Source organism: Oryx dammah, unplaced genomic scaffold (genome assembly GCF_014754425.2).
Source record: "Oryx dammah isolate SB20612 unplaced genomic scaffold, SCBI_Odam_1.1 HiC_scaffold_9, whole genome shotgun sequence".
Lineage (NCBI taxonomy): Eukaryota > Metazoa > Chordata > Mammalia > Artiodactyla > Bovidae > Oryx > Oryx dammah.
In genome coordinates, this window is record NW_024070193.1 from 31108230 (window position 1) to 31131137 (window position 22908).

At 40.9% G+C, this 22908-nt stretch overlaps 1 protein-coding gene across 1 annotated transcript in view; it reads right to left on the minus strand.

The window, feature by feature from the left end:
- LOC120867922 (RING1 and YY1 binding protein) overlaps positions 1-16356 on the minus strand; it is a 74153-nt gene extending 57797 nt beyond the window's left edge. The window contains exon 1 of the mRNA XM_040246378.1: positions 16021-16356. Within this exon, the coding sequence (XP_040102312.1) occupies positions 16021-16178 (158 nt within the window). The 5' untranslated portion in view covers positions 16179-16356. The remainder of the gene's footprint in view (positions 1-16020) is intronic.
- Between the last annotated feature and the right edge of the window lie 6552 nt (positions 16357-22908).

Consider the following 22908-nt stretch of genomic DNA (forward strand, 5'->3'; position numbering starts at 1 on the left):
TGCCAGAAAGTTTTCACAAATAAAGAACTCCTACTGAGAGATTGTGAAATGTGCAACCAGTTTTATAGCTTGTGGGCGGAGGGTTAAGACATTACAAATACATTATTTTCCATATATTTTAAGACAAGTATTTGGTATCCATGATATTTAAGAGTCATTATATTATAAGCTACCAAAACTGACATACATCACAGTATTTCAAAATTGGAGGAAACACAGACATCATTCAGTTCTGCGAATTTCAGGGTATTTCAAGTGTTAACTGCAATCCAGTTCTACATTCCAACCTTGTACACAAATCTGTACAGATATGTTTTATTACAATATATTATTTTTTAATTATATAACTGTAGCAGCAGACACTGTGTACAGTGAAACTTCTAAGAAATTATAGACTGCCCCTGACAAAATAGTAGAAATGTCTGAAACATGACTATATCAAATTTCATCCCCGAAGTCAATCAGAATAGCTACATCCCACAATTCTCACACCCCTCCAATAAAAAAAAACAAACACTGAAGCAGAATTTCATGCTGTTAAGTATCACCAAGATCAGAAATGATGACTCTTTTTGTAGGAGTTCTGATGGGTTCTTTGTGAAAGATTTATAGCCCTCAACCTACAGTAAAGATAATATAGACAGGAAGACAGGTACTGTCAGGTAAATCATGCTAAGCCAAAGGAAAACTGAGAAGGCAAAGAGAAAACTAAGGGGCAAAGAACATTTCACCTACCTCCCCCAGTTATCACTCTTGTCGTGAGCACCAAAACATAATTCCCCTTCTTATAAATATGCTTCAATGATGTACACCAAAGTACGCGTGTGAATATGACTTGACAGCAACAAACCGGAGGTCCTGTGACTTCAATTTAATTGAAGAAGAAACCAGAAGTTCCACAATGCACAAAGTGAAAAGAGAATCTACATAGTATAACACAGAAACTGAACACCTGATGAGACATGTTCCACCTGACTCCACTCAGGAGACGGCTGCCTTCTACTGCACCACTGCCTCGAGAGTCAATCGTTCACAAACTCATTGCCTCTCACCACTGACTTTTAATGGTGGCATGCAATGTTCTTTCAAAGAATTGTGTAATATTCTGAGTAAGTCAAGCGATGAACAGCACTTCAGACAAACAGCACTTCAAAGAATATGATTTTAAGGCAGTCAGCACAAATAGCATACTCTTAGCCCATTTTTATGGGTATATTTAGCCAAGAGATAGAATGATAAACCTTCAACTTTATGAGAAACCTAACAACGAGCAAAATATATCACCTTGTCTATACAGGCTTATATTAACATTTTTACAACATAGGTGATCTGATTCAGCTAATAATAATGACAGGATAATTCTGAAAGAGGTAGCTATTCAACTCACATTCTGTCACCACCCTCTCCTAATTTAAATGGCCCTAGACGAGGATGATGTGTTTCTCCTCTGAGGTGGAAAATGTGGAAGGGAAAGAATCAAAATATAGTTAGAACACTTTGGTATCATATTTGCCTGTTTAATTACACTCATTTTTCTATTTCTTCTATTCTACTAACTTGGGTATGAAATCAAGTAAGTTATTTCACTTTTCTGAGTCTCAGCTTCTTCAACAGTGAAAGCTGGAATAACAACTACCTCTCAGGATTGCTCTGAGTACTGCACTGGGAAAACAAGACATAAAACTGGTATGCAAAATGTAAAGTACTATGCAAATACACTGTATTTGAGGATATCATCTTAGAACTTACAGTCCAAATGTTTGAGTGCCTCATGCAGTATTCTGGACATAAATTCTCAAATATTTGTCCATTCATTCAGCCATAATTTAAAAGTTAGTGCCCAAAACTTTAATTCTGGAACCAAAGATCATCTCATATACTTCTTACATATTTATTCACTAGTAATACTACTAAGAAATCGATTAGCTGTGCCTTTAGAATGGTTAGTCATGTAATACACAATCTATTAACACACCCAAGGTCTCAATATTGCATACGACAGATGTGATGTTACTCAAACTTAGGTCTGACTTTCAACTCCCACTGTTACTACTGTCTAATATAAGAGCCACGAGGGACTTGTGCCTACTGAGCACTTGCAACACAGCTAGTCTGAATTGACTTGTGCTGTAAAACACACAACGGATTTTGAACACCTAGTATGAAAAAAGAATGTAAAGTATCTCGCTGCAATTTTATATTGATTACAAGCTGAAATCATGATTTCGACATAATGGATTAAATAAAATATATTCTAAAACTAATTTCACCTAATTTTATTTATTGTTGCTACTAGAAAGTTTCAAATTACTTGTGGCTTATAATGCATATACTGGACAACACTGATTTAGAATATCATACAGGATTTTGTGAATCAAAAGAGCACAGTTTTTTAAATGTTTTAATTTTTAAATTAATTTTTATTGGAATATAGTTGCTTTACAATATTGTGTTAGTTACTGCTATACAGCAAAGAAAATCAGCTAACATATACAAACTGGGTTGGCAGAAAAGGTCATTTAAGTTTTTCTGTACCATGCTATGGGAAAATCTAAACAACCTTTTTGGCCAATCCAATGTATTCCCCCCACCCCCTTTTTGGATTTCTTTCCCATTTTGGTCAACAGAGCACTGAGTGGAGTTCCCTGTGCTATTCAGTAGGTTCTCATTAGCTATCTGTTTTATACACAGCAGTGTGTATGCATCAGTCCCAATCTCCCAGTTCATCCCATATCTCCTGCCCACCTTGATAATCCCGTCTGTTCTCTATGTCTGTATCTCTATTCTCCTTTGCAAGTAAGTTCATCTGTACTATTTTTCTAGGTTCCACATCTAAGCGATGTTATACAACAAGAGCACAAGACAACTTTAAATTTAGAAACACAGTATGTTTTAGAGTATACAGGTATTTTCCCATCCTAGCAGCTGTTTTAATACTAAGTTAGTTTACCCTGGGCTTCCCTGGAGGCTCAGTAGTAAAGAATCCACCTGTCAGTGCAGGAGACACTGGTTTGATCTCTGATCCAAGAAGATCCCCCATGCAGCGGAGCAGTTAGGCCCATGTGCTTAAGTGTGTGCTGACCCTGTACTCCAGAGGCCTGCAACTGCAGCCACTGAGCGCACCTGCTGCAGCTCTGAAGCCCGCGTGCCCGAGAGCCTGCGCGCCACAACGGGAGAGGCACCGCAGGGAGAAACTCGCGTATCGCAAGCAGAGAGCAGTCCATCCTCCCACAGCTACAGAAAGCCTGTGCAGCGACAGAGACCCAGCACAGACAAAAATCAGTAAAAAACTAAAAATAAACACCAAAAAACCCACTAAGTTAGTGTAATCAATATAAACAGAACTTTAAATTTCCTTAACCTAAAATATGATTTTGCTTATTTAAATTTCAATTTCTAGAATTAGATAATTGTTTTTAAAATTTTCTATCATGAACATTGGTTTTTCCAACTACAAAACTGATACTGGCTCATTAATACTAAAGAAACTACAGAAAAGCACACGTAGAAAAAAAATCCCATCATCCCACCAAACAGAATTAATATTTTGATCAGCCATTACTTCTAGGTATGTATAGCAGATGAAATGACATGAAATAATATTTAATGTGGGATTATACTGTTTACCATTTATAACTTGCTTTCTCTAATAAATTAAGAGCATTTTCTTTTATTACATATTACTTCTAATTTTTTTTCCTTAAATTTTTGTTGTTGTTCAGTCACTAAGTCATGTACAACTCTTTGTGATCCCATGGACAGCAGCAGGCTAGGCTCCTCTGTCCTTCACTATCTCCTGGAGTTTGCTCAAACTCATGTCCACTGAGTTGATTTTGGAGCCCAAGAAAATAAAATCTCTCACCGCTGCCACTTTTCCCCTTCTATTTGCCATAAAGTGATGGGACCGGATGCCATGATCTTAGTTTTCTTAATGCTGAGTTAAATTTTTATTTGGAAATAATTATATATTCACAGGAAGTGGGAAAAATAGTACAAGGTCCTATATAAACCTTACCTAATTTCCTCAAAAGTGCATCTTCTTAATTATAGTACAGTATCAAAACCAGGAAATTTACATTGGTATAATACATGTAAACAGTCCTATGCCATCTCATCACACATGTGGATTCATGAAGCCATCACTACCACCAAGATTCAGATCTGTTTCATCACCACAAGTATCTCCCTCTTGCTATTCTCTTTATAGTCACATCAATCTCCCTCCTTTCTCCTTCATCCCTAATGCCTGACAACCATTAATTCTGTATTTTAAGAATGTTAATAGCATCCTACAATAGGTGACCTTTGCAGACTGGCTTTTTTCTCTCAGCACAAGGGCCCTTTGATATCCATGCCAGTTGTATGCATCAACAGTTTGCTCCTTTTTAAGAACTGAGTAATAGTCCATGGTACGGATGCACCATTCTGAAAGACACTTTTCTTTCCAGTTTCAGCCTATTACAAGTAAAGCTGCCATGGACACTTGTGAACAGATTTTATGTGAATACAAGTTTTAATTTCCCTAGGATAAACGTCCAGGAGTCAAATTTCTAGTTTTGTAAAAAAAAAACTGCCCAAACTTTTTTCAGAGTAGTTGTACCACGCTACATTTCCCACCACCAGTGTATGAGAGATCTCAAAACATTTTTAAGAGATGCAAAATATTTATAGCTATTTGACGGCTTCTTTTCCAGTAGTCATGTACAGATGTGAGAGTTGGACTGTGAAGAAGGCTGAGCGCTGAAGAATTGATGCTTTTGGACTGTGGTGTTGGAGAAGACTCTTGAGAGTCCCTTGGACTGCAAGGAGATCCAACCAGTCCATTCTGAAGGAGATCAACCCTGGGATTTCTTTGGAAGGAATGATGCTAAAGCTGAAACTCCAGTACTTTGGCCACCTCATTCGAAGAGTTGACTCATTGGAAAAGACTTTGATGCTGGGAGGGATTTGGGGCAGGAGAAGAAGGGGACGACAGAGGATGAGATGGCTGGATGGCATCAAGGACTCGATGGACATGAGTCTGAGTGAACTCCGGGAGATGATGATGGACAGGGAGGCCTGGTGTGTGCGATTCATGGGGTCACAAAGAGTCGGACACAACTGAGTGACTGAACTGAACAATTCCATGCTGATTCCCACACAAGTAAGTTCATTTTTGTTAAAATGATGCCATTAGTATACATACACAAAAATTTTTGCATACAGATCACATAAATTCCTATATGATAAATTATTGGGTAATGAGATACAAATATTTTACAGGCATTTGCTACCAAATGCCATAATGACCTTCAAAAAACTTCATTCAACATACACACCACCCACCAATGGTCTGTGAGAATGTTCATGTCCTAGTCTCACTAAAATATCTTTTTCCATCTTTAATTTTTTACTTGCAAAAAACATTGTCTTGTTTGGTATATATTTGAATAATGGGAAGGTTGTATACATTTCCCACATTTCCTGACTTAATTTGTAGTAGTTTCATAAATTATCTGTTCATATTCTTTGCCAACATTTTACTGGAATGTTGGTGTATTGATTTTAAGACTTGGTTCTGTCTCTCTGACTTATGGTGCAAAGAAAGAGGAGTTTAAATAAATATATGTGAAATTCAACCCAAGTGTTACTAATGCAAGATAATCACTGATTTTAGGATACAAAAAATAAACTAGTTTACTTGATATGGTCCCCCAATTTATCAGTACTCCTATATTCCACACAATGTGGAGGAATCGACACTAATGCCAGCTCCGGATTAAAAATACACTTCTTAGAATGTTATCACTTACTTAAGTTCACTTTAAATGCCAAGACATAATTTTTCCGTAACAAACATCAAAAACAATCTTCATCTTCAGAGGACTGGGTGGTTTCTCTTTAAAGGAGAATGACTGCAGCCATGAAATTAAAAGATGCTTACTCCTTGGAAGGAAAGTTATAACCAATCTAGATAGTGTATTAAAAAGCAGAGACATTACGTTGCTAACAAAGGTCTGACTAGTCAAGGCTATCGTTTTTCCAGTGGTCATGTATGGATGTGAGAGTTGGACTGTGAAGAAAGCTGAGCGCCGAAGAAGTGATGCTTTTGAACTGTGGTGTTGGAGAAGACTCTTGTGAATCCCTTGGACTGCAGAGAGATCCAACCAGTCCATTCTAAAGGAGATCCGTCCTGGGTGTTCTTTGGAAGGACTAATGCTAAAGCTGAAGCTCCAGTATTTTGGCCACCTCATGCGAAGAGTTGACTCATTGGAAAAGACCCTGATGCTGGGAAGGATTAGGGGCAGGAGAAGGGGACGACAGAGGATGAGATGGCTGGATGGCATCACCAACTCGATGGCCCTGAGTTTGGGTGAACTCTGGGAGCTGGTGATGGACAGGGAGGCCTGGTGTGCTGCGATTCATGGGGTCACAGAGAGTCAGACACGACTGAGCGACTGAACTGAACTGAAACCAGTTTTCAAAGTATGCTCCCTAGACCAGCAGCATCAACATCACCTTGGAACTTGTAAGAAATGCAATGCTACCCCAGACCTACTTCATCAAAAACTGAGAGCCTACATATGAAATCATATCTGTTCTTAGAAACCAGTCACCAGGTTTGTTTTCTCCAACTAACCACCACACATTTGATATTTTAAGACCCAATAAGTTGATGAAACTTGCAGCCTACATCACCCTTAATTTCTTGTCCCTTCCAAAGGCTTTTGAAGTGTTCTCTTCAATTGTATTGCTAATGATCTCAAATTATAGAGAAAATGTTATAAGTAAGTTTTAAGATGCTTCTTTTACATCCCCACTTCCTAGCTTCTTTTCCCAATCAAAGAATAACCTACATAGATTTTCTAAATTGACTGAGGAAGGAAAGGAGAGGAGCAATAAAGATCTAATTACATTTAAAAATAAAAATTTCAGTTGTTTACCCTGTGATTTCAACTATAGACGGTCCTCAACTTAATGATAGCTCACAACTTAGGATTTTTCGACTTTGATGGGGCAAAGTGGTACACAGTCAGTAGAAACCACACTTCAAATTCTGATCTTTCCTTGGGCCAGAGGCATGGGGTCCAGTACTCTCTGGTGATGCTGGGCAGAGGGCAGGCCCCGAAGCTCCCTAACAGCCACACAGTTGGCAAGACAAACAACCGATACACTTACAACCATTCTGTACCCAGACAACCATTCTGTTTTTCACTTTCAGTACAGTATTCAAACATTACATGAGACATTCAACAGTTCATTAAAGAATTAGCTTTGTGTTAGGTGATTCTGCCCAACTGTAGGCCATCATAAGCGTTTTGAGGTGTTTAAGGTAGTCTAAGCCAAGCTGTGATATTTGGCAAGTTAGGCATTTTAAATGCATTTCACCTTTCACTATTTTCAACTTATGATGGTTTTGGACATAATCCCATTTTAAGTTGAAAAAGGTCTGTACTTCTGATTTCTGAGTTACACAGGGGTTTGTTTATTTGCAATGCCTTTACTGAGAATTCATCTTTGGCATCCATCTGTGTCAATCACTGCACAGAACTGAAACTACAGCTAAATAAATAAAATGAATAAGTCAGCACTTCAACTTAACAGCAGTAATTAATTCAAATAACAGTAATGTATACCACGTACAAGGTGCAACTATCAAGTTATGGGTATGTTAACACAGTAGACAGCATAGCCTAACATTTTCAACAACACTTAAGATGTTCTGTAGCCATTTTTAAACTGCCTTTAGGTGCCAGCTTACAAGCACACTCACCTAGTTCCTTGTTTAGTCGCTAAGTGGGGTCTGACTCTTGCAATCCCATGGACTGCTACCTAGTTCCTTAACACACCTCAAAATTGGTTCTACACAACATGATTGATCCTCTGCTTTATTTGCAGACTTTTCCATGACTTTTGGCAGCTTAAATCACCAAATGCTCAACAAAAAGAGAAGAAGAATGGTCACAGTTATTGTTTAGGTAAGTGTGCTAAAACTCTGAAGCCCAAAACCACTCCAGGAAGTACTTTAAATGCATAGGCCAGGGTCTCCAAGGTTCCAGTCTGTGTTTAATTTCTAGAACATGTTTAGGAAACAAAACGAGAAAATGAGAATACTACTTCTTAAGGACATACTTTATAAAGACAAATTTCCCCTAATTCAATAACTTTACAGGCAAAAGGCAAGCCCTAACATGCAGGAGTATGTATCAGAACTCTTTAACTGGGACAGCTTTAAAGGCAACTCCAATTCAAACTTCCAGTCTTCATCTACTCTATATACATTTACTGAAGCCCTACTGAGCGCCTGGCTCTGTAACACACACAAAGAAAGACCATGCCCTCAAAAAGGGGAAAACATAACAGAGGCCATCAAGGAAAAACATGGTTCAAATGTTATGAAGAGGCATACATGACTGTAGGGCACTGGAAAAAAGACTTCCCAAGACGTCTGGAAGGACAGACAGGAGCCAGCCAAGCTAAGGAAGGAGGCACATCTGAGAAGAAATCCAGGGGAAAAGAACATGTGGAAGTATGGAAGTGAGACAGTATGGTCCACACAAGGAAACACCAGGCAGTTCGGTATGAAAGACACAAGTGCTATGTTGGGGGGGGGGGGGGCCCCCAAACGGTGTGGGGGCAGGCTGCATCCAGCAACTCTAAAGAAACAGTAAAGGATCAAACCAGAAAGCCTTTGTGATGGTTAAGGATTTGGACTTTACCCTAAGAACAATGAGAACCAGGAGATAATCTAAGCTGTCCAAGTGGTGAGGCCCAAGAACCAGTTGGATCTGTTTGTCACGTGTATTCATGCATGGGGGTGGTGACAGGTGGTTAATAAATAGTATCTGGGAATTATCAAGCTGTAAAGACAAGTGGGAAGGTACGGGTGACATCTGAGTGTGAACAGTTAAAAAGGAGAAGGCATAGAACTAACTTGCATCAAACTGTATAACAAACCCCATTATCAAGAACCAAAAAGGCATAGTTTAAATCTCAGGTTCAGTGAGGAGGTCTTCCCCCAAATACCCCTCAAAACAGGGTCTCCACCTCCTCTAAAAAAATCACTTGCATTCACAACCACTGGTCTTATCTTTTCAACAAGTTTGTTAGGTTCCTTCAGACCAGGAATTTTGTGTTTATTTAACCAAAGCCTTGAAATATAAATGACTGATGAACAATATTACTCATGACAGGCAAAAGTTTACTCTATTTATATACTCTAGAAAGTTCCACATACCAGGTTTTCCTCCTTTCACCTAATGATATGTGGATTTATGCTGCTGCTGGAAGGAGATGGCCGAGTTCAAGTATGTAGGTAATGAACAGAAGTTGAAAAGAGATTCTATCTCTAGAACATGTTAGAGGTCTGCATGCAGAGTTAAACACTTAAGATATTCTTACGATAAAACAGCACTGATAAAATAAGCAAGAACCACACACAACATGAATATTCACAAATATAAGAATGAGTGTAAGAAGCCAGACCCAGAAGTGTACATACTGCAAGTTAAAAGCAAGCAAAACTCATCTCCAGTGTCAGAAATAAGGACAGGGTTGGGATGGGGGAAGTGACTGGAAGGGGGCCCAAAGGGCTTTTGGGGTCCTGTTAATATTCTGTTTCCTAATCTGGCTGCTAGTTACACAGGTGTGCTCACTTTGTGAAAGTCATCAGGTCTTACAATCATGGTTTCTGCACATCTCTGTATGTATGCTACAGTTCACAAAGTTCACTTAAAAATAAACAAGCCAAAAAAAAAAACACCAGAAGAGCAAATGATAGTAAGTATAAAAGATGTCACAAAGAGAAAAGGCCCTGGTGATGGGTCAAGAAGGCAAATGAGAACTACAGTGACTGCAAAATGTTTTAGTTCAAGTTGTAAAGAGGACATCTGGAGATCCACTATTTCCTCAAGTACTAAGGAACTGTGTTAGTGCTGATAACTATTTCTCTAAACTACATACAATTAGTTGGAATTTCTTCTGCATCTATGAAAGTACACAATAAATACATGATGCATGAAAAAATAACACATAACTGAATCCATTTAACATCTCCTATTCGAGGAACAGTTAACCCTTAAACAACATGGGTTTGAACTACACAGGTCCACTTATACACGGATTTTTTCAATAAACACATACTACAGTACTGCACATTCCGTGGTTGGTTGAATTCACAGTTGCAAAACTGAGCCTGCAATCCAGGAGACCTGGGTTCGATTCCTTGGTCAGGATGATCCCCTGGAGAAGGAAATGACAACCCACTCCAGTACTCTTGCCTGGGAAATCCCATGGACAGAGGAGCCTGGCGGGCTACAGTCCATGAGGTCACAAGAGTCGGACACGAGTTAGCAACTAAACCACCACCACCAAGGCAGGTCCTAGAACTAATGCCCTTTGGATACCAAGGGACAACTGTTACGTTAATGTCCAGCTACACACAGAGGCATAGGAATCAGCACCCCTCATCTCCCAGTTGTTCAAGGGTCAATTGCAATAGTATATACTGGCATGGCAGCTGGCCAGACTTTCGTCTACAAGTTTAACTAAAAGTTTGTTAGCCTGGGCATAAAGGCTCAAACTCTATAAACTATCCCCAACCAAATGAGCGAACTGGTGCAGGTAAACCTCCAAAAAAAAAAAAAGTTATCCCCTTGTTCCAGAAGAAAGCAGCATGAGTGTTTCCTAAAAAGGCCAGTGTGCATTTCAATACTGTCTGTAAAGCTGTTGCTCCACCCAGTTCTCACCACTCTAGTTCCCTATCCTGCTCCAATTTCCTTGGAGCACTGACTCCAGCTGAAATGATCTTTTTCTTCTGTTCACTTGTTTATTTTCTTTTCCTCTCCATAGTACTTTAAGCTTCATGAAAACAAAGATCTCATCTGTCTGTACACCACGTACACAGAGCCCAGATGACTGTGTACTCAATAAAAGCTTGTCAATCACAACTACCCAGGTAATTTACTGATACTTTAAGGTCACCAAGTATACATAAGATCCAGTCAGTAACAATAAATTAGTTAAGTTCAGTATAACAGCAAACACAAAATAAATTATCACTTCGTTTCTGGGTTAAGAATAATCTCTAACCTGTACCCGCTTTTGCACCAACTATGAGGCTGAAATGTTTAACAAGGTTTGATGATTTGGAAGACGGATAATTTTCTATGTACTTTATGGAGAAATTTTATGAAAAGGCAAACACTAAAATAAAACCAGTGCAGGGAGTTCCTGGTGGTCCAGTGGTTGAGCATCCACTTGCCGACATGGGACATGGGTCCAATCCCTGCTCTGGGAAGACCCCACATGCCGCAGAGCAACTAAACCCATCCTGCAACTACTGAAGCTAATGCACCCTAGAGCCTGTGCTCTACAACAAGAGAATCCACCACAATGAAGAGTCGTCCCCCACTCCCTGCAACTAAAGTCCAAGCATAGCAACAAAGGACCCAGGGCAGCCAAACATTAATAAAAATTGTAAAACTGAAAAAATAAAACAAAAAAACCCAATGTGGCCTAAGAAGCAGAACGGCGGTGGCAGATGACCCAGAACTATTGGGGAAGGAAGCCCTGCTCCACTCTAGGTGAGGCCAGAGTGGAGACTCTCCAGCTTTCTGGGAGTCTTCCTATCTGACAAGTATCACAGGATGACGCACCTCTGAAGCTTTCAGCAAAGATGAAAACTTTTCATGTTTCACTAAACGTGCATTTTCCCCCTAAAACTTCTAAAGAACTTCATGACAAGTCAAGAGACTCTAAAGTTGTCAGGGTATCTCAATTTAGGGGGAAAAAACGTCCAAAGTAACAAGTGCAAAGAATCAGGGAGTTCCTGGACAAGGGAATTATTTTACACACAGACAACTGAGTACTACCAATTCCCATTCAATATCCCGAGTAGCAGGCTTTTTTTTTTTTCTTTTCTTTAAGGCCACACCATTTTATTACACACCTATCCTCAGTTTTACTCGTCTGTAAAAGCTCTAAATAGAGAACATTTTTCAGGGGGATAATATTCAGTGTAGCACTATCAAAGCAGCAGTATCCTAGTAATTTTTATTTTACAATATTTACTTACAGATAATTGCATTCAGAGAATTAACAAGACCAAAAGTAAAATACATTTATCAAGATGTCTAGGAAGTTATTACTCTGTCCAGTACTCAAGAACTTCAACTTAGAAGAACAACGGTTAGGTAAATTTGTGAGTTTGTGGTTTTGTTGGGCTTTTTTTCCCTTTTAAAAGCTGATATCCTCTTTCATGATATTTGCAAAGTGGGCTGGCAAATACTATTTAGGCTATCACCTAGGGAAGGGATAGTGTTTCTTCCCACTCACCACCACCTTCCATACACACTCCTTTATTTTCTATCTCGAAAAGCTCAGAGTACATCAGCATGGTGGGAAAACGAACATTTCAGCTGCAGGTGCCTCAGCTACTGAAGCCCACAAGCCCTAGAGACCATGCTCCACCAGAGAAGCCAGCACAATGAGAAGCCCAAGCCCCTAAACTAGAGAGTACCGCACTTGCTACAACTAGAAGACCAGCACAGCCAAAAATAACTCACTCACTAAATAAATAATTTTTAAAAAGTGTATCACAGAACAGGCATAAGGAAGCTATTCACAGTGACAGAAATGTTCTAAAACTGGTTTGTGGTGATGGCTGTATAGTCAATGTTTAAAATTAGCAAAAATCACTGAATTAAAAACTTATATAACTGGTGAATCTTATAGTATGTCTTAATAAAGCTGTTTTAAAAAAATAAAGAGTGGAATGCAGTAGTTGGGAAAAGGAGTGTATTTAAGAACTAAAGAGATGCAAAACAAATCCAAAATAAAGATTTCCACTGCCCTCTGAACCTCCAAGTAGCCAACAAAGTATTTCTTCTTTCTTCCCTTAACAGATTCCTTTGGAGCTTCTGACCTTTCATTCTGCTCTATGCTGCTACAAAAAGAAAAGACCCTCTGAATCACTTTCATGACTCTACCTGCAGAATTAAATTTATCTGGTACACATGGCAATAACAGTGAAAGATGGCAGGTAATTCTGCAGAAATCAATTCTTCTCCACAAGAACTGAAGGGAGGGGAATTCTTCTAATTGATGCCCAAGCCAGATTGCTCAGACCTCCTGTAGCATTTTATGCATACCTCTCCTAGAGGCTTTATAATTTGGATTATGGTCATTCCTATACATGTCTTACCAACCTTCTAAAAAAACCCCTTCCTGTCTTCAATGTCTTGAGCAGGAATCTTTCACATCCTAGTAATTTAATAAATGTTCTTTGGATGAGTGACAGTATTTTCCAAATCAAACTGAAGAATATCAATTCTATTCTCAAAGAATACAGTCTGGACCCTACTGGACTATCATTAATTCAAAGCTGACTTCCTTACTTGATTGTCAGATGATGGCAACAACGATGACATGAATGATGAACAAACTCCAGAACTACCACTAGCTACCCAACTGTCAAGGCTGTTATAAAATATCAGCTCAGAGCGATAAAACCAAATTACTATACCAGTCAGCAGATTAGAAGTCCTTTCATTACTTAAAAATTACCCTAAAAATCAAAAAAATTTTGCTTACTACCCAGTATCCAAAACCCAACAAGTTTTCTACTGCCATTTCTAATACCAAGTCTGATTAAAACTACACAAGGCATGGGACTTTCTGAGTGATCCAGTGGCTAAGACTTAACATTTCCACTGCAGGTTCAACTCCTGGTCGGGAACTAAGATCCCACATGCTGTCTGGCAAAAAAATATTTTTTAATAAATAAAATTATAAAAGGCAGCAAATGTCAAACCTTTGCTGTATCAATTAAATTGCAAATAAAAAAGGCCCAGGGAAAAGACAAAGCAGTAATAACTAGGATCACAGAGAAATCAGCCAACAGTTAATACACTGGATAGCACAGGACGAAAACCTGTCGAATTCATCCTTCTACATGAAACCCATTCACAGCATAGGAAGGCCAAAATGTTATTTGCCTTCTTATTAAAGACTTTTAGAACAGTCTTTTATAAAGACTTTTAGTTCTAACACACCAAAATACTGACAACCACCAACATGAAATTAAGTTATGTAAAAGTATCATGAGTTGGGTAAGAATCTAAATCCTCAGATCTCTTAAATCTGTATTCAAATCCTACACAACCACAGACCTCAAAAAATCATAGACCCTTAAAGACAACGGATGAGTATCATGTTCCTGTATTTTCATTATTAAGAATTTAATATATTTGTTTTAAAAAACTTAATTCTAATGTTGTCATCTATGGGTCTGAAAAAATTTTAAACATCTACATTGTTTTTAAAATCAACACCTTCCACGTGCTTCCAAAAGTTGATGAGTCAGATTTTAATACATGTAGAAACTGAAATGCACTTTGTTATGAGATAATTATTCCCAGCAATACACTGGATGTAAACTTTTGAATTTATTTCTCTTCACTAGTAAAGTTCTCAAGTTCTTAGGAGTTTCCTAGTCATACTTTAACATCATCTACGGTAACACTCAAAGCAAAACCACAATAAAGAGGTTTGGCCTCTGAGGGATTCTACACGTAAAAAAACATTACTCAAATAAAATACAATCACTATTGCTTTAAATAACAAATACATTTCTAAACTTTCATGTCATTTGATGGAATTCCCTGTTTTAAGTAGCAAAACAAGATCTGTTGAGCTCCCAATGGGTGTTTTTAACTAAATCTGCTCTATAATAATACCAAATATTGATATGAATTTACTTTAAAAAGTACCTATGGGGAAATACTTTTAGCCCTGGAGTATTTTTACTTAAAGGTCTCATTACTTACAGTCAGTGAAATTCACAGAAGTGTTCCACCAGTAATTGGACCAATTCATCCCAGTTACATTCTTTAGGTTGCTCAATATCCTATTTAGTCCCAGGTATAAACAAAGCAACCAAATCCTAACAGGACACATTCACTTAGTCAAAGAACAACATCCAGTTAGAACTGTGCAGTACTATTTTACACGGTCTTGTTGGAAGATTACCAATTCAAAAACAAGTACCTGATGAAATGAGACCTTCAGCAATCAGCTTTAAAGATGCACAGGAAAATCACTCATTCCATTTTCACATACACACTCCCCCAATGTCTCCCCATTAAATGACATAAAGAATAGTTTAACTTCAAACTAAAATCACCGAAACAAATACAAGATAAAAGTTAAAAGATGACCGAAAGACTTAAAAAATCAGCTTTGAGATTCCATTCAAGTATATCTAAATGTTAAATCTGAAGTAGTTCAACTCGTTTTGATACCATACACTTTACTACCTTCACTAGAATGAAAAGGAATTCCTTCAACATTCTTTTCATTATAATAAAGCTCTAAACAAACTTCAGTATAATCACACTATTCATTACACATTTTCCAAAAATCCGTCCTCCATCATCATCCCTCATAAGCTAATCAGAAAAAACACAGACACACACAAACTGGCAGTTCGGTCTTTCAAAAAATGCACTTTATCAAACCCCACCATTTATTGTCAAGTGCAAGGGGTGGGGGGAGACAGCTGCAGTTCAAGACAGGAAAAGCACAACAACCCCGTTACTGTACAACCACCACCAAATTTCTCAGGGAAGAGAAAAATAAATCAGGATAGGCAAATTAAAAACATTCTGCACATGGCAAAAATAAAAGGTCCAATGTCCTACAATCCATAGCAAAAGTACTGCTTCCTGTCTTTTGGAGCCAATACCAATAAGCCAATGGATACAAGTGTCAAATAAATCCAGCGTCTGTTTGAAATAAGACGAAACCTGGGAAAATTCTCTCCTATAAATCATTCAGTGAACACGAGGCTTTGCACCCAACATGAAATTACACACAATCAAAACCACACATCAACCCCCCCCCCAACCCGCAAATACAGAAAAAGCTGTAATCAACAAGTTGGAAAGAGGGCAGAAAGTAGAGCTCACAACCCTCTCCCCAATCTTGATTTTTAAAAAAAAAAAAGTCCTTTAACAAAAGGTAATAGAGATCTTCAAGTACCTGGTGGAGGTGCCTTTCCTCACATCGCAGATACTGCATTTAAAGGCTTCGGCGCTGTTTCTGAAGGTGCAGACGCTACAATCCCAAAAGCCTTCGTCTGCGGCAGGTTTTGCTTGTCTTTTTGGCCTGGTCGGGCTCTTCTTGTCGCCCATGGTCATGGATGGGCTGTACCCCCGCCCCCCCAAATCCGACACCCGCGCTGCTCGGAGGAGAAACGCCGTCCGGAGAGTCGTCGCGGACCGGCCCCCCTCCCTCCCCCGCGCCCGCCCGCCCGCCCTCAGCCGCTGGGGCTCGAGCTCCGGCCGCCACCGACGCCGCCGCTGCCAGTCTCCGGACGAGACTAGTCCCCGCCAGCGCCGCCTCCGCCGAGTGACTGACGAGGGGCGGGGCCGGGCGCCGCGCGTCACTCGCCGGGCGGCCAATGGGAAGGCGGCGGCCGGCGCCGCGAGGGCGGGGGCGGGGCGCGGGGGAGGGCGGGGCGTGGTGGACGTGGGACGGGCCGTCGGTGTGCGTGCCCCGGAGTGTGTGCGCGCTGGGGGCGCGCGTGCCTGCTGGTGGCCCCGCGGCCCGGCGTGGCGGAGCGTGCGAGCCCGGCTGGGCGCACGTGGCCGCGCCCGGGTACCCACTCTGGGCTTTGGCCCCCGCGCGGCCGCCCCGTAGGGCTGTCGCAGGGCCCTGGGCCCCAAAGCCGCCCCGGGGAAGTAGTTGGGCGCAGTTTGCGCGAGCCGGTGGGGCTTTCAACCGCCGCGACGCTCGCAACGCCTCGAGGCTTGCAGTGCCCCCGGAGCTGGCAGGGCCTCTTTTGGCCCGGGTTCCCCTGCTCCCTTCTGCTCCTCTGCCACGCGGAGCTTTGTACCTGCCTCTCGTAAATTCCCTGCCTGGAGTCGATAGACCGCCCCGAAGCCCCTTTCCAAGCCCTTGAAGCAGGAGGGAATTGTGCGGAAGAGGTGTGGCACAACTAAATGTCCCCCAAGGCCCGACACTCTGCTTCTGCTTGAACCCCCCAGAGCCTAAATGGGGCGTTTCCCTAGGGAAGTTACTGTTCAAATGCCAGCAGCCACATGCCAGCAGTTTAAACCTTGTACCTCAGTGCCCGTCTCCTCTTCTGGTTGTTTGGAAAATTCAGGGACTTAATGCACGAAAAGCAAGCAGGTCAGTACCTGGCACGTAGAAAGGACGAATAGAAAGTAGTGGTTGAGAACTATTATAACTGGGCCTGGGTTGTGCACCATTTCCCCTGCTTTAGAAGCTTCTTGGAGGCCAGGAACATGTAGTACCCTTTACTTTTTAGCCTGCTCCAAGAAGGCTTCCCAGATTGACTTGAACGTGACTCAGGCCCCTCTGCCCTCAGGCAATGGAGAATCATGGTAGAGGTAGGACCCAAATGATAAGATAAAAGCCTTGGCTGGGTGGAAGCCTTGGGTGGGGGTAGGGACAGGGCCAGAGGATGCTGCTAGAAATTGAGGGATGGGGATAGGGGTGTGGAGGGAAAATAAGAGGGGCTGTCAGCTTCCACTGAGATAGCTCCCCTCCCCCCAGTTTATATGCAAACGCAGAATGGGCTGCTATCATGGCTGTCCTATAAAACGGAAGTGGTCCAGGGCAGGACACCGGGGAAGCTAACTTCCCTGAGACAGAGTACCCACGGAGCAAGAAGTCCTAGGATCAGTCCAGGGATCAGAAGAGAGAGAACATAAGAGGGAGGGACTGTGTCAATGATAACCTTGATCAGCACGCGGTGTCCTTGCCAGGGAGGCACAGCCTGGAGGGCCAGGAGGGACAACACTGTTTAGCCAGGGTCAGCAACCTCCCCGGCCAACCTTCAGGGAGAAAAGGAGGAAGAGGAGGAGGGAGGCATGGGGCTGAGGGCCAAAGAGGCCAGAGACAGACAAGGGGCATGTACACACGCCATGGCCGGGTGCCCACAGCCTTGGCCTCTGGTGTCTGCCTGGCATGCTCCCAGGACTCTGCCCCTAGCATGAAGGTACAGCGAGGAAAAGGGAATTAAGAAATCCCAACTGGAGTAGCCGCCTCTGAGGAGGGTAGCTGGGAGCCACGGGTAGTGGGAAGGACACTGATTTTATTATTGTTTACCTAGAGTAAAACACACAAATTGTTTTTGATAGCTCCATGAATGTTTACATGTATCCACTACACCTTTGCATGCAACATCCAGATCAAGATATAGAATCTTTCCATCTGTCCTCCCTGCAGACTAGTTTTGCCTGAAGATCATACAGTATATACTGAAGTGTCTGGCTGGCAGCTTTTGCTCAACAAAATATGTGTGGTATTAATCCATACTGTTGCCTGTCCTATAGTTCATTTTCATTTGCTTAAGTGTATAGAATTCCGCTGCAAATAACACGGTCATTTAGCTCTCCACAGGAGACCAACCTTTTAGTGTATTTGTGTTTCTGTGTTTGACCTGTTTTACCTCTTTTAAAAAAAGAAAAAGTTTAAAACCTGATTTGAAGAAAAAAGAAGTTCCAGAATAGAGAACTAGTTTCTGGGAACATATCACACCCACACATCACACCATGTGGTTGTAACTGTAGAAGCTCTATGTTCATTCACATGTTGGAGGTAAATATGTACTGTGAGTCTCCTTGTGGTTACAGAAGCCAGACGACTCTACTTCATGCTGGAGAACAGCATGGCTCTAGACGGAGCATCAGACTATGGTTCTAGAGCAGTGCATTCAACCTGAGCTGGGTGGGGAACAAATCTTCTTCCACCATGTTGCTTTGAACTAGTGTGAGGTGAAGGGATGGGTGGGAGTTGACAGAGAGCCACCCTCTTGCTCCCTTGTTTCCTATCTTGAACTTCCATTTCATATTTTACTGGAAGGAGAGGCTCTACTGCTTTAAAACTATTAGAAACCCGTGAATTTAGAATAGACACGGTCAGAAGCACTCTCCAAGAAATTGGTGTAAATGATTCTGTGGATACACAGGGCAGATTAAAAGACTACATTTGGACACTTTGCTTCCTTCCTCCTTATTCACCACTTCCATTACACTGACTGTTCCAGGACTGTCATGTTCCCACCGCAGGGCCTTTGCACTTGCTATTCCCTATGCTTGGAATGCTCTTCCTCCACACCCCCCCCCAATAACCACATTTACAGATGCCTTGCCTCCTTCATGTCTTTGCTCAAAAGACACATTCTCAGTGAGGTTTTCTCAAGTCATCTAATCTAAAAATATCATCCACCAGCCCTCTATGTGTTCTTTAACTGCCTTACTTTTTTTGTCCTTTGCACTTATCACCGCTTAACATACCATGCCGTTTACTTATCTTGTTTAGCAGATCTTTGCCCAGTAGGATAGAAACTCTATAGCAGCAAGGATTTTTTTTTCCTCTTTTTCTCCCCCGCACCACCATCCCCACTCTAACACACACACACTGTGATATATAAATGCCTAGAACAGTGCCTGGTAAACATGCATTGAAGAGGATTTCTTTCATTTAACAGTAATTTATTGCACAGCAACTTGGTGCCTTGCCCCATGCCAGGGACAAGAAGATCAGATAAACAAGATAGACTTGATTCCTGTTCTTTTGGAGTTTGCATTCTACTTGAAAAGGCCAACTTTATCTGAGTAGTTCATTATGATTGTGACAACTACTGCAAAGTACAGGATGCAAGGCGAGATTGCCTAGAAGAAGAGAAAGGAAGAACGTTCAGGGATATGGAGCTTTGAAGAAATCTGAGGTAAGCAGCTGTACCAGGAGCCCTAGAGAGGAGACCTGAGACTGAAGATGTAGCCTTTGGCTATGTCCTGTTTGGTGGGGTGGGCTAAGGTGAAAGTACAGTCTTTATCCTAAGTGCTGTTGAAGCCACGGATGAGTTTAACAAGACTCTCTGCTGGGGACTGTCTGTGGTCTGTTTTCATGAATGAGGGCCTGGGAGAGGCTGATTCCCTTGGAGCGGGGACACAGTGGGAGGATTAGATCTCCTTGGAAGTTGAACAAGAAGGCAGTTCATAAAGAACTTCCCTCCTTTCTTATGCCCAAGAAAGATGCAAAACTACTGGTGCCTGTCAAAGGAAAGGTCTGAAATGTTATCAACTCAGTCCTGTCTTTACTCCCAGACAGAAACTCTAAATACTAAGACTGGAACTTTAAGTGAAAGAAAAGCCTTTCTCCAATACCTTAGGGCTTGCTCTCTCCATGATATACCTTCCTTTAGTCTGAGTGCAGACTATAGTTTGGGGTGAGATTGCAGTGAAATGAGAAAGCTAAAGGGATAAATGTATGAATACTATACTAGGTCCAAATAAATTACCAATTGGTTGGTTCTCAGCAAACACTATTTTTTATTCTGATATTATGTCCTTCCAATTTTTTTTTAATTTCTTGGAGCTTTGGGTCATTTAAATGCTCCTTTTTTTAAATGAGTGTTGGCAATAGTAGACGGTATTTGCCTGCTTAAAATGCCCTCAGTTGACCAAACCACAAGTGGACAATTCTCTGTTGGCTTCCTAACGCTCTCTCCTCACTAATTTTATCTTTGATATTTTAAGTGTACCAAGATCTGAATAACTTTAATGAAACATTCCAAGATAGTGTTATTGAGTGAAACAGGAAGAAAAAAACCAGTATCACTTGAATGAAAAAGTCACCCAAGAAGGACAGAAGCTAGGAAGATTAAGATTTTTCGATTGTAATTGCTAAGATTTAATGCCCTACTTTGCACTGAATATTCCGTCAGTGGTTTAAGAGAAAACATTGTTTCTTGAAGCCTCTAACTACCTACAGTATCTTAGGAAACTGCAGAAAACCTAGCTCATTTCACTGAAAAACTCAGGCCTGTGCTGGTACCACTGAAGACATCTGTAGAGAGTTATTGAAGATAGGATTAACTTCTAAAGACTCAACCTTGGAGTCAGAAAGAGGTGGAGCTTCCCAGAACATCTGCGTTTGAAACTTAACCAGATTTTTCCACGAGCTACACTGTCACCTGTGCACATGCTCATCAGAGACAGCAAGTTTTATTGATCTGCTTATTGCACAGTAGGAAATATCATGTCATATTTACAAAAATTTATTCAAACTAGGTGAGACCAAAGTGCAAAACCTAAAACTATAAAACTTCCAAAAGAAAATAAAGAAAACCTTTGTGGCCTTGGATAGACCTAGATTTCTTAGACACAAAAAAACAAACAAACAAAACCACATGATCTACAACAGAAAAAGTTGGTAGCTTGGACTTGAAAATTAAAAACTTCTGCTCTTTGAGAGACACTATTTAGAAAATGAAAGTCAAAGACTGGGAGAAAATATCTGCAAAACCCATAGTTGATAAAGGAATTACATCCAGGATATATGAAGAATTTTTACAATTGAAAAACAAGTAATCTGATGAAACATGAGGAAAAGATTTGAATGGACATTTTGTCCAAAAAAAAGTATGAATGGTTAATAAGCAAGTGAAGAGACACTCTACATCATTATTCATTAGAGAAATGCAAATTAAGCCACAGTGAGATACCACTGTACCTCAGAAAGGCTTAAATAAAAAATCCTGACATTCCCAAGGACCAGGGAAGACATGCAGCCACCCTCAAACAATACCAGTGGGAGTGCAATATGGTATGATTCCTCTGAAACAACAGTTTGACAGTTTCTTATAAAGTTAAACATACACTTACTATATAAGCCAGCAATCCCACTTCTAGAAATTTACAAAGAGAAGTAAAGACATATGTTCACACAAAAACCTGTACTCAGATATTGATGCCTCATCACCAAAATTTGGAAACAACCCAAATGCCCTTCAGCTGGTGAATGAGAAACAATGAGCAGTAGGTACCTCCACACCATGAAATACTACACAGCAAGGCAAAGGAATAAACTCTGGACATATCTGTGCAGCACAGGTGAATCTCAAATGCATTATCCTAAGTGAAAGAAATCAGTCTCCAAAGGTCACATAGGGTGTGATTCTATTCAAGTGACATTGTGGAAAAACCAAAACTACAGGGATGGAGAACAGATCAATGGTTGCCAGGGGTGGAGGGAGGATTTGACTACACAAGGAGGAACAGCAAAAGGGAATTGGGGAAGCAATGGAAGTAACTTACATCTTGATTGTGGAGGTGGCTAAGACAAAATACCTGTCTATAAAACTCAGATCTAGTCACCCAAAAAAGTAGCTATCACTGTATATAAATTGTACTAAGTCACTTCAGTCATGTCCGACTCTTTGTGACCTTATGGATGGTAGCCCATCAGGCTCCTCTGTCCGTGAAATTGCCTAGGCAAGAATACTGCAGTGGGTTTCTGTGCCCTCCTCCAGGGGATCTTCCGGACCCAGGGATCAAACCCACGTCTCTTACATCTCCTGCATGGGCAGGAGGGTTCTTTACCACTAGCACCACCTGGGAAGCCCATATAAATTATGCCTCAATAAATCTGACTTTTGATCATTTGGAATTGAAAAGGTCCCCAGCCTCCACATTGCCTGCCCTCATTATAGTAATAACCGCAAAGCTACAATTTTGTAGTTTTGCTGTGTGCCTAACACTGCGGGTAAGCCCTGTGCTTTCCTAGGTGTTCTTTCCAGTAATTCACCCAGTTACTCGGGCCATAATCCTTGGAGGCATCCATGACTCATCTCTTTGCCTTATACCCTATCTCCCGTCCTTCAGCAAATCCATATCCTGAATCTGACCACTCCTCTTCATCCCCATTGCTATCACTCCAGGTTAAGCTGGGATCACTTTCCAGCCTTCTAAATGGCTCCCTACTTTCCCTCTTGCTCCTGAAACCTGTTAGGATAGATTCAGTTAGGTTATGGTTACAGTTCCCAGATCTTCATGATTTATCCTGATGAAGGTTGATTTCTCACTTAAGTGATGTACCCACTGCAGGCCAGCTGCA